Source organism: Lathyrus oleraceus, chromosome 2 (genome assembly GCF_024323335.1).
Source record: "Lathyrus oleraceus cultivar Zhongwan6 chromosome 2, CAAS_Psat_ZW6_1.0, whole genome shotgun sequence".
NCBI lineage: Eukaryota > Viridiplantae > Streptophyta > Magnoliopsida > Fabales > Fabaceae > Lathyrus > Lathyrus oleraceus.
The window spans coordinates 275,503,304-275,516,836 of NC_066580.1; the positions used below are offsets into that span (position 1 = coordinate 275,503,304).

Here is a 13,533-nt window from a genome sequence, read left to right on the forward strand (position 1 = left end):
TGGGTAGGGATCTCTTGTGAGTGGTTTGAGATCACCATGCATGCTTGAATTATATATCATTGCTTTTCTTGTTTTATTTACTAACCAAAAGCACAAAAATATGTCACTAACATCTTTTGTTTGTAGCTTAAGCAATCACCAGGTCAAGAGTTTCAAGAAGATCCTTTGTGAAAGAGATGAGGTATTTTCTTGGGATTAGGATCACATGATTATTGTAAGGAGCTTACATGAGCTAGGTTTTCATTTTGAAGCAATTTCACCAAGTGGTAGAGGCTCAAGTTTATCAAGACATTTCAAGGTCATCTGAGGACCAAAAGTCAACTGTGTAGTCAACTGAGGGCTATGAGGTGGGGAAATGAGTTGAGACACCTCAATAATGTTAAAATTGGGTCTATTCATCATTCTAAACATTCATCTTGAAGATTCAAAGGTCATGGAAAAATTTACTAAAAATGGAAAATGACCTATAATTCAAAGTTTCCAAATTTGGCAAGTTTTAGTCCACTTTCAACTTGACTTGTCAATGTCAAAGAAGTTTCGAATAGATTTTTGGTGAACATGAAAGTTGTAGATTTTTGTCTCCCATTTCCAAAAAGTCCTAATTCATGTCCATATGATGAATGGTTGAGAAGTTATGGTCATTTGATCACAAAGTGTGCATGGAAATTCAAAATGGCATAACTTTTGATGTAATGCTTCAAATTGGTTCATTCTTTTTGCAAAGTGCTTCTCATGTTCAAGGCATCTCAAAGTAACATCATTTGGCTCAATTGTGCAAAGGAATCATGGTCAAATGTTCATTATTTCACACATGTTCATTTTGAAGTAAATCTTCACCATTCATTTTTGGCTTGAGATGTAAGCAAAATAATCCTCAAATCCTGACCCTTGGTTGTTCTTGAGTGAATTAAAGCCCTAGCATGGGAGATCACACGTGCATTATGGCCATGGGAGCTCAATTTTCATTTTTTGCAATTGGCTTCATAACTCACTAATCATGATTAGTACAAGGCTAATGTGATTATCAGTGTCATTAACAAGGAATATAAATAGGAAAACCCTAATCATAACTGCCATAACAACCATTTCAGATCTAGAATTCAAGAGTCTCTCCAAAATTTTCTCTCAATCGAATTTGATTTTTCTCCACACAAGCCTCAAATATTATTACATATTCTTGATCCTCATGCTTCACTGATCAAGAATCATTCATTGTTTGGTGCCATACCTCAAGAATTCGAGCAGTTCATGTACATTCTCATGTTGATGGAATTTGGAAATTGAAGCATATTCAAGTGGTTTCAGCCATTGCTTTTTGCACAAAGCTTCAAAGGAAGTTCAAGGAGGTTGATCTGGAGCAGTAGAGCTTGAGAGATCGCGGTTTCAGAGGTCTTCATTTCCAGGTGATGCAATTTTCTATCTCTCCTTTTGCTGTTTTTTGATCATAGACTTGTAGATCGTGCTGTGTAGATCATGTACATTTGCTTGGAATTGAGAATGAGTGAGTATTAAGGATGTAGTGTTGAATGGAAGTTTGGATCTAGAAACTTTCTCTCTTCGATTTGAAAAACCTAGGAGGAATTAGGAGAAACTAAGTGGAGATTTGGAACCAGCGTGGAAAACCGAGTGGAATGATGTAAGCCTGGGGAAATTCTAGAAAATTTTGTGGAGGCGCCACCGTAGGGCTCGCCAGAGAAGATGACCGGAGCGGAGCTCCGACATCTGTGTGTACTTAGGGTTTTGATGATGTGGAGGCCATGTGTACATTGAGTGGATATTTGATTGGATGAGAGCGCGTTTGACCAAGCCACACGTGCGTTGAAGCTGACTGTGTGTGATGACTGAGATGCTGAGTCGTTTAATGAAACGCAGCGTTTCAAGTGTTTGAATGTGGAGCGTTGATCTCTAGCGCGCGCCAGATCTGATGGTTGTGGTTTTTTCTGGATTTATTTGAATTATGTTGTTTCCCTCCATTTTCCATGTTATTTCAATTATTTTGTTCACTTTGTAAAATTCATAAAAAATGCAAAAGTGATCCAAATGAGTCACAATTTTTTTTTCATAGTTTTGTATTGATGTCTACTTTTTTATGATTTTAATTTCATGAATTTTTTATGTCTGGATTTTTAGATGGGAATTTTTGAATCCATGTGGTGCCAAATTGATATAGTGTATTCAATGTGTTGTGAAATTCTCTATGTTGAACCTTCTGATCCAATTTTTTGCATACATGACATTCATACATAACATGAATTATTGGTCACTGGTTTGGATTTTTTCTCACATGTTATCACCATTTTTGACACATAGAGAAAAGTGTGACAATTTGTGTCACATTTTTTATATTGAATTGGTGTATTTTTGTTCACATAGCATTTGCATCATTCTGGACTTGATTTTTTGCATGTTGAACATTCATGGCATGAGAAACTTATACAAAAAATCTCAAAGTTATTGCATGCATTTCTGATTCGGTATGAATTTTCTAAGTTGGAAGCTCATTTTGTGCATATTTTTGAGGCTTTTTGAAGCATTTGAATGATATTTGGAGTATGGTGGATCTTTGTGAGATGCAAATACATTGAGTACTGACCTATTGTTGTTTTGTAGGGTTTTAATCAATGTGGTGAGCTCATGAGCTCATTTGAGTGCAAGGGCACTTATGCACTGAATTGTGTAACTGTTAGAGGGTTTCACTGCTTGTTTTCTGGTTTTATGACTGAAGTACTGACTGTTTAGTCTTTGTACAGGTACCTTAGTTGCTTGCTTGCTTTAGCTTTAGATTATGATTGACACACCACTCAGGTAGTTAGCTTCTTACTTCATGTAGTCTGAAGTCCTGTCACCTTTTTGGCAGGCATTTTGCTGGCAAGTCCTCCTTCAGAGGCTCTGTTTGTGTTTGTTTAAAATTGTGCTCAAAGACCTCCAAGAAGAGGCATGTGTTATATTTGATAAGACCTCCAAGAGAAGAGACAATTGACGGATAAAAGGGATTAGTAGTCAATCCCCTGTTATTCAGTGTGTCGTTCCTTATGCTCGCACTACGTGCTGATGCTTCTGAACATGTGCCCCAGATCTTTGTCCAGAGTCTGTCAAGTGGAAAAGGATCCCACTTTCTGGATCCCCACGCTTTCTTTGTCATGAGCTCACCCTGGCCAGGGTTAAGAGCATGAGGTCTCATCCTCATTACCGATTTGATCAGCTTCACCCTAACGTTCAATGTTAGTGGTTAAGAGCTACAGATTACCCTTTACAGTTTGGCTTGTTTGTCGAGGTTGACATGACCCCTCTTGACTAAAGCCCACCCATTGTTTGAGCCTCTTGTATGGATATAGTGTGTGATATTTGTTTACTTGTGAGTTAAGTTCTTGTTAGAGACCTCAACTTAGGGATGTTGATTGCATGACAACTATTAGGCTCGAGTCTTAATCTCCCAATTAGTTTGTTGTTTCCCTGGTCTCTGGTTAGGAGAGTGTTTTACACCATGGAACTTTTGATGTGTGTGCTTTTGAACTAGGAGTTTCCATTTGAGCTTAATTGGAGGATCATTACCATGTTCATCCAAGTGGAAGAAACAAGATACATTGAGGATCTCTTCTGAGACTTGTTTGGTTGCTTATACTTTGTGCTTGCTTATTCCAAAGTATGGGAGCTACTTGGATCATCAATATGATCTCAAGAGAGGAACTCCTAGTGTGGTTTCATTTCTTATCCCTCATCTTTTTGTTTTCCTTAGGACTTAGCCCTTCTTCTTCATCTCTCCACTCTAACCCAAGCCAAAACCCTTTTTGTGCAAACATTTAGCCTTTGTTTTCAACATTAGAAACCTAAGCCTTATGCTTTTGATTTTCAAACTTTCTTTTCATAACACTCATTTTGAATTGAATCTTTAAGTCAACTTTGACTACTTTTGTATATACTTCTAATTGGTAAATATAACCCATTCAAATTTACCTTTTGTGGTTCCAATGGCCACTTTCTTAATCAAAATTTTCCATAATCTTTAGCTATTAGGTTTGAGTTATCCTTGTGGTAGATGTAATACTCATCTATATCCTTAGTGATGGACAATGAGTCTTCCATGCTTATTATAGGGTTAACCCCTTACTAGCATGTTGAAGTTATCCTCACATGGTGGATTTGTGGTTTGGTTGAGTTTTCTCCCTTTGATAACAAAAGACCTTAAGGCTTTTGGACCAATCAATTCACCAATTTGTTTTGAGATTTTTACCCCGAACTACGAGGTTTTGATCCTAATCTTTTTATAAGATGGTACGTAGGCAATGGGTTTATCCATCCAAACACAAAATGTAAATAACTTGTACATTCTCTTCTCATCTCTTCAATCATGTTTGAACAAATAAAATTTTCACAAGAAAAACTACCTTACAACAAGTATGAAAAGGGCTCCCTAGGAGTACCTAGGATGTTTTGGGTGCCTAACACCTTCCCATTGCGTAACCAACCCCCTTACCCAGATCTCTGTTTCTTTTACTAGTTTTTGTTAAAACTATTAGGTTTTTGTTCGCTTTCTAACCATTCCTTTGGATAAATAGAAGTGCGGTGGCGACTCGACTTGTATGGTTTACCTTGGATTTAGTCAATATCTCCAATGGTAACGAATACCCCGCTACAGTATGGCCTTCATATCATGAAAAATGAGCAAGTTATGATTCTTGGAAGTTGACCTTCCATCTTGGGCACAAACATAATGACCTATAATCTTTCACCATAAAAAATGTCTTTCCAAGAAAAATTAGCTCTTGATTCTAACATGAAAGTTGTTTGGAGTGTCCTAAAGAGTAACTTTTCTCTTGTAATAATTTTCTTATGATAAAACTTGTAGGATATAGGGTCTAGGGAACCCTAGATTTTACCAGTTGACTTTTCTGGTCAAACTCCTTGAACCAACTTGTAAACTTGAAGTTCTTTTTATCTTTGGGGCTCATGGAGAATAATATATGCTTGAGATGATGTATAATGGAGTATACCTTGATATCTTTGACCAGATGATGAGTAAACTTGCTGAGGAAGTTACACAAGATACCCAAATGAATTATGGCTTCCAAGGAAAACAAGCTTCAAACTCTTGATGAATTCTTGATCAAAATGAGAAATAAAGAACATGGGGATCAATATATGATTCCTAGAACCAATGTGGAACTTTTCTAACTTGATCCCTTACATTGAGTGTCTCAAATCCTAGTTGTGAGCTTGATGAGGCACAAGTGGACATACACACAGTACCTACAAAAGAAACAAAGCTACACTAGACATATTTTTGGTATTTTGGTCAGTAAACAAAGAAAGTAAAGTATGATACTATCAAATATGCTTGGTGATATCTCCCAATGCAAACCCAATGAATGATAGGTGAGGAGGATACCAAGGTGTGATCCCAATGCCAATGCAAATATGATAAGAGGGCATAAGGGATCTTAGGGTCAAAATTGGGGTCTTACATCACGGTCGACCAATTTGACGACGTGGTTAAAAATATCACCGCCAACAGGTATTTAGGATTTAATGAAGCATAATTACTTCCTGAAGGAAATGGCCATAACAAGGCATTGCATATCTCGGTCATGTGTGTAGATACCATACTATCTAGAGTTCTTGTTGATACTGTTTCCTCGCTTAATGTGATGCCAAAAGATACATTGAGTCAGTTACAATTTAAGGGACCTGAGATAAGGGTCAGTGCCTTGATTGTTAGACCCTTTGATGGCTCTAGGAGGCAGGTTATTGGCGAGGTCGATCTACCAATTTGCATAGGACCTCATCAGTTCACTATCACCTTCCAAGTCATGGACATCAATCTGGCCTACAGTTGTTTGTTGGGTAGACCTTGGATTCATGTTGCTGGGGCAGTGACTTCTACCCTGCACCAAAGGTCAAAATTCATGATTGATGATAAGTTGGTTATAATTTGTGGTGAAGAGGATCTATTGGTTAGTGAGCTTTCTTCGTTCAGATATGTCGAGACAGATGAAGGGGTTGCTAAAATTCCATTCCACTATTTAGAATTTGAAGATGTCAGCTTAGCTACTTCTAATCATGATCAATCATCTGCAACAATTCTAACTTCAGTGATAAGCGCTAAGAAAACTTCGGAGAAATGTCTGTTAGCTGGTAGGGGTCAAGTTGTCAATGTGACAGAGAAGCACGACAGATTCGGTATTGGCTATCGCCCACCAGCTCATAAAGCAAGTCCTTGGAAGCAGAAGTTCAATCCTATCAAGTTCGGCAGTGCAGGTTTCCCAGACGATCACGTCGTGGCAGTTATTGGAGAATCTAGTGGCAGCAAACAGGAGACTCCCAATTTTATTTGCAGATGTCCTTCAAGTTTCAAGCTCACCAACTGGATAACTTCCATGATTCCTATAGTATATTCAGAGAAACCATAATGCATTTTATTTTCTTAATCCCTTGTTTTCGCTCGAGACAAGAGGATAGCTGGTAAGAGCCTCCTTGTTTAAAATTATTATGTGATTAAATAAAGAAAATACTTTTTTGCATTCAAAATTTTGTTCATTTTCTTTTAGTTATTTTACTTTTTTACCATAAACGAAATGGGAAATGTTTTTTTCTTTCCACTTTATTAAAAAAAACATACTAAAAATAAGCTCATAACATACAGAGCAAACAAAACCATTAATAACAACATGGAAATAATCTACTATAAGTCTGAACTTCCAATTAACCAAGCTGAAGATGACAATGGGGAAGATTGTGAAGTACTGACTGAGCTAGCACGACTCCTTGAGCATGAGGAGAAAGAGATTCAGCCATATGAAGAACCAGTGGATGTTATTAACTTGGGTTCTGAAACCGACAAAAAAGAGGTAAATATTAGGGAATATCTTGCCAACCATGTACACTTTGAGTTGGTTAAGTTACTGCATGAATATGTTGACGTCTTTGCTTGGTCGTATCAAGATATGCCAGGGTTGGACACCAACATTGCTGAGCATCACTCCCACTCAAGCCCGAATGTCCTCCAATCAAATAGAAGCTCAGAAGGACCAGACCCAACATGGTATTCAAGATCGGAGAAGAGGTTAAGAAGCAGTTTTATGTTGGCTTTTTGGGCTATATCTGAATATCCTCAGTGGGTTGTTATTATCATTCAAGTTCCGAAGAAAGACTACAAAGTCAAAATGTGTGTAGATTACTGAGACCTCAATAAAGTGAGTCCAAAGGATGATTTCCCTTTGCCTCATATTGATGTTTTGGTTGATAATACAACTCAGTTTTCCATTTTTCGCTTCATGGATGGTTTCTTAGGGTATAACCAGATAAAAGTGTCTCCTGATGTATGGAGGAGACAAGTTTTATCACATCTTGCGGAACATACTACTACAAAGTAATGTTGTTTGGCTTGAAGAATATAGGGGCAACATATCAATGTGCCATGGTAACCCTTTTTCACGATATGATTCACAAAGAGATTGAGGTTTATGTGGACAACATGATTTCCAAATCCAGAACTGAAGATGATCACTTGGAACACCTAAGGAAGTTGTTTTCCAGGCTCCGTAAGTTCAAGTTGCGATTGAATCCAACAAAATGCACTTTTAGGGTCCGATCTGGTAAATTGTTAGGTTTCATAGTCAGTCAGAAATTAATTGAGGTTGATCCCGACAAAGTTCGAGCAATCCAAGACATGCCACTTCCCCGAACAGAGAAATAAGTCTGAGGTTTCCTTGGTCGACTTAATTATATCTCTAGATTCATATCCCATTTAACAGCTACATGTGAACCGATCTTTAAATTGTTGAGGAAGAATCAATCGATTGTATGGGATAATGATTGTCAAGTGGCATTTGACAAAATAAAAAAGTATTTGCAAGAAACAACAATCCTTATACCACTTATTCCTGATAGGCCTCTTATTATGTACCTCACAGTACTTGATGAATCCATGGGCTGCGATTTGGGTCAGCATGATGACAAGAAAGAACATGCAATATATTATCTCAGTAAGAAGTTCACTGAATGTGAGACCAGATACTCACTTTTAGAGAAGACTTGTTGTGTTTTGGCTTGGGCTACTTGATCCCTGAGACAATACATTGTTTGCCATACTACTTTAATGATATCTAAAATGGATCTGATAAAGTATATATTTGAAAAGTGTGATGTTATTGGTAGAATTACTCAGTGGCAAATGTTTTTGACTGAATATGATATCTAATATGTGACTCAGAAAGCAATAAAGGGGAGTATTTAGTCTGATTACCTTTCTCATTCACCTGTGGAGGGTTATCAACTATTGACGTTTAACTTTCCAGACTAAGATATCATGTTTATTAGAGATTATGCTATTCCATGCCCCGAGGAAGGCCCTGAACCAGGATCACGATGGATGCCTGTGAAATTCTGGTATCAGATATGAGATGTCGAAGGTAATGTCACGACACTAATATCTGAACAACAGATGAAACATAAACAGGATAAAATTATTAAATAATTGAAAAATGACACAAGCAATTGTTAACCCAGTTCGGTGCAAACACACCTACGTCTGGGGGTTACCAATCCATGAAGGAAATCAACTAAATAGAATTAGTTCAAAGACTCTTAGTAAACAACTTCAAGTTACAATCTTTTCACCTAATCTCTACCCGTGTGACTTCTATATAAGAACTCTTAGATATGAGACCCTGCTCACTCCCTCTCAATCACAACAGTGATACTAGAACAAATACCACAAAGAAAGAAGACACAGTTCAAGGACACACACTTGATCTTGCTTAAAAGCTTCAATCAAGTAAACAAATACACTCGTACTTCAAAGTTGAATGAATGGATCAAAATTCACAAACGCACATTAGGCTAACAACCCTAACACTTACTGACTTTAACGTTCGTCTATTCTCTGCCCCATTACACAGGGTTTACATGGTCTTCAAATAAAAGCTTTTTGAATGGGCCTGGGCAACAAGAAACCCTAATCATATCTAACACATATTCCCTAGGAATTAGTAACAAATCATTCCTCTTTGGGAAACAGAATATTTTGGCTTTAAATTGCCCTGCCCCATATGCCCTTTTTAAGAGAGAAACGCGTGCAATCTCCACATAAGCACACAAAGACTTGCATGAAAAGCTCAACAACAAAACACATAACATTCAGACTGAATGTTCTGTATGCACGTGTCTTAACATCGGATTTGACATCTTGAATAAATTCTGCACAACCATATTAAACAACCTACAGAAAGCTGATATCACATGTCAAGACTACAAGTGTGACATTTTGTGATAACACTAAGTTTTACCAAAATTGATGCCAATACATAGAACCAACAAACTCCCCCTTTGGCAAAATTTGGCTAAAACAAACAACAGATCACACGATCACAAGAAATCAATCAAAGTATCAGTTCAGCAGCAGAAGTAAACATACACACATTACTAGCAAAAATAACAACTAGTAAACACACAAGCGCTTGTACTCAGAACACACCATCTCCCCCTTCAGTTAGTCCACAACAAGCAACAACCTGCTTCACTCAGACAGAACATAGAGAATCCTCCCCCTGTGCCAAACAAATAAACACCAGAAAATTCTCCCTCCCTGTATCGGATGAACAGAGCAGCAACAACACAGATACTCATCTACATCATCTATAGCTATTTCTCCCCCTTTTTATCCAAAAGAGACCAAAGAGACAAAATAAATGTTCATCTAGTCATAACCTGAAATCTAAGAAGTTAAAAAGTTACAACACCAAGTTCATACACAACTGAAAGAATGCTGAGAAACAAATCAACAAAGTAATACCAAAAACAAGGAAATCCACCAAAACAGCAAAAACCATCAAACCAATAGGGACCAAAGTCAAATGAGCTACTCAGTAGAGCTTGAGCTTACAGCTTCATCAGCACCAGAAACAGAATTGCCACTTGTATCATCATGGTTAGCAGACCTCTCACTAGAGGTGTGGGCTTCAACTTCTTCTTCATGGCTGACATTAGCATGATCAATATTTTCACCCTCAGCCTGCTCCAAGCTTGCAATCAAGGCTTCCAACGATTGTTTTCTAGCTGTGGCTATCCTTATCCCTCACCTAGCTCTTTGCATGTCTCCTTAAGCTTAGCAATAGCTCTAACTTTTGAGGCTGGCCTCTTCATGGCAGATGTCAGGACAATATCCTCGACGTGACTTCCTTCAAACAATTTGTAGTGCACAGACAGGGCAGGTTATCTTCTACTAGGTAAGTCATTAGAGCATAGAATACCAGGATGTTGATTCAAGATAATCCCACAGATCATAAAGGGAAAGGCAATTGGCGGCTTAACTGCATTAGTAGTTGCATGCTTGATGATTTGTTCAAACATAAATCTACCATAGTCAAAATTCACTTTTGTTCCAACAACAAAAATAAACCTCCCAAGAGTATTAGCAATGTTGGAAATATGGTTGGTAGGGACCCAGTTGGCAGCTCCTATTTTATGCAGGATAACATACTTGACAGTCAACTTCCCAGCAGGAAGATGCTTTTTAACAGGCCAAACTTTCACCTGCCTGGCTGCAATCTCCCTACAAACTTGATTGTCTGTAACTTCTAATTCTCCTGCACCCTAAATTTTTCTGCCTAGAAAATTATTAATAACAGTAGGAGAGAATGTTATACACTTACCCCTTACATACACCTTGCAGAACTCCTTGTTGTTCTTATCAGCAATATCCTCAGGAATGTTAACAATAAATTCCTTAACTAAACCTTCATAGCATGGAGAGAACCCAACAACAGTTTTCAACAGCCCAACAACTTTTATCAAGTGCATGACCTCCTTGGCATCAACATCATCTTTTCCCAACTCCATTTCCATATCTATCCTTCTTTGAATCACAAATTTCCACTTAGCAGCTCCATCCTCACGATGGAAGGAGATGTTATCCAAATGAACAGCAGGGACTTTACCAGGAGACTTCCTAACAGTGGTTTTCTTCACAGGCGAGATGTCAGGGACATCTTCCTCAACATCCTCTTCAGGCTCAAAATCATCTCTGATCTTCCTCTTCTTTACTTCAACCTTGCTCCATAGTTTGGAGGGACCAATACCAGCAATCTTCTTGGCTTTTCTAGCTGACATAAGTTCAACCACAAATTTTCCTTTGCGAGTCTTCATGCGTTTATCCACACTTGGCTTCATGTGATGAATCAAGATTTCCTCTTGATCATCAGAGCTACCATCCTCTAGATCAATCACAATATTTGCATCATCATGCTTCTCAGAGTGGGAAGCATTAGCAGTGTGAGAAGCCACAAATTTCCCTTTTTCAGACATGGTCTGCCCTAGAGAGCTCAACCCTTCAACAGCCAGGTCCTTGTCAGAACTGGAGGAATCGTCATCCTTATCACTATGTTGTTCAACCTTAGGAGAGGGGTACATTTGAGAAAGGGGAGTAGAAACTCCCTTCACAGAGTGGCCTTCATTAAGAATTCTAGTGACTAGGTCTCTTATAACACGATCAATGTAGTGTGTATCTTCCTTAGAGTTAGTGACAGGAGTTGAACCAGAAGGAATACAAGAGGGGTTACCTTGATTGGAGCATGCAGAAGCTGAGGCATCAATGGAGATGGGTTGGTTCAAATCAATGTCCATGTTGGGAATAACAGAGAGAGGAGCAACATCCAGAATCTCATCATCAGGGATTCCCATGGGAGGAGCACTAACCTTTGGAGTAAACGTAGTATTTTTAGAAGCAAATGTATCTTGATGTTGTGACATTTTGGAGTTTTTCTGGAAAAAGTAATGTTGCCCTAATAGAGGAATCTGGAGAAAGAAAAGGAAGATGGAAGAGTTGGAGTAGGTAATGATGTTGTGGGGGTTGTAATACCCCAAAATTTACCCTTTATTTTTCGTGGAAAGCATGGGGTTATTGTTTCACCTCATTAGCATCATAATAGGTCATACTCATTGCATACTGCATTAGTGACTTGGGAAATCATGGTTTGATTGATCACTCCTTACCAGAAGGAGCCCACACAAAGGCAAGACTGAGAATTGAACTTCATTCTCCAAATATACAAGTCTCAAGGTGTTCCATATGTATAATGATGGTCCCCAGTTCATCAGTGGAAGATTCAAAGCTCTCAGAGTGTGCATATGGATTTAATCAGAAATCAGGGTTTCGTGGCTATCTGCAATAAGCAATGTTTGGTTGGAAGTGAAGGGGGTCATTCATGTCATCTTGGCCTAGGGAGATCCACAATTATCACAGAAAGATCCATTGGCAATCAATGCAATCAGTTCGTAGTCATTTTTGCCCTAAAACTAGGGTTTGGTATAAAATCGGTTTATTTATGATTCCTTGAGTGAAACTCATTTCCATGGCCCTCCACATGTCCACAAGGGTCTACATACAAAAAAATCAGCTCTTTATTTGAGCCAGAGGTGCTTCAATTGATCAATGGAATCAGAAATCACACAGATTGGGAAAAGTCAACTGTGGGGCCAGAAAAGTCAACTCCTGACATTTTGAAAGTGGAATCTCAAAATTCATGCCTAAGGGAGCTTACATATGAAATTTGATCAAGGTTGGATCATGGATTCATCATTTAATCGGGAGTTGGAAAAGTTACCAAATTTGGAAATAATTGACTTTCCATTTAAGGCAAGTTTTTATGGTTTTTGCACCCACTTTAAGCCTATATTCCATCAAGATGCAAGCTCCATTTGAAAATTTCTCCAACATGAAAGTTGTTCCTTTTGTTCCAAGATTTCTAGAGATATAAAGTTTGTTTCATTTAGATTAAATTGAGAAAGATATGCTTGGTCAAAGTAAGACATTATTTTAGAACACTTAGAAAATTTCTAAGTCCAAAATCTGCAAAATTTGTCAAGACTTATGGACCAGTTTTATTGCACTTCAAGACATCTTTTGAAAATACTTTCTTCATGACAATTGTACCTTGATATGTCCTATTTCACACCTTTTTGGAACCACCCCATTTGGATCATTGGTTTGAAAGATACACTCATCTAAAGTTGGTATCGTAAGCTGAATTTTTTGACAGCATTTAGGCCAAACTGACCCAACCATTTTGCAGCTATGGGACCTGCACTTTATGGCCATTTTTCACCTCTTTCCACTCATCATTTCAAATTGTGTTCAACATAAAAAATGTTAAGCTACATACCCTCTTTCTACTGTTTGCATTGCCTTGCCATTTGGTTACATGCTTATCAAGATACAAGGTCTTAAAGTCACCCTGTTGGGCCATTTTTGTGCTGCACAAGAAAATCAAGTCTAACCAAAAACGACCAACACACCACTTTTTACCCCATTTGGCCATTTGCTTTTGGTTCACTCACTTAAGCTTTGCCACAATTAGATCTTCTAATACACCTCACCTTTGGCACCACTTTTTGCATCATTTTGTCATAATCCAAACCAACATTCCAAGCCCATTAAGACACTTTAGACCTACATATTTAAAGCTTCTAAAACCCTAATCTGAAGAGGGTTGGCTGCTGTATTTTCAAAGAAAGGCAAGAGAGAAAGATCAAGTGTCA

The 13,533-nt window shown here is 38.0% G+C and overlaps 1 protein-coding gene across 1 annotated transcript; it reads right to left on the bottom strand.

The window, feature by feature from the left end:
* Nucleotides 1-9,856: 9,856 nt before the first annotated feature.
* On the bottom strand, nucleotides 9,857-11,745 carry LOC127122886 (uncharacterized). The gene is made up of 3 exons (XM_051053161.1): nucleotides 10,650-11,745; nucleotides 10,478-10,583; nucleotides 9,857-10,019 (listed from the first exon to the last, which is right to left on the bottom strand). Exons 1-3 carry the CDS (start codon nucleotides 11,743-11,745, stop codon nucleotides 9,857-9,859), a joined length of 1,365 nt encoding a protein of 454 aa, XP_050909118.1.
* Between the last annotated feature and the right edge of the window lie 1,788 nt (nucleotides 11,746-13,533).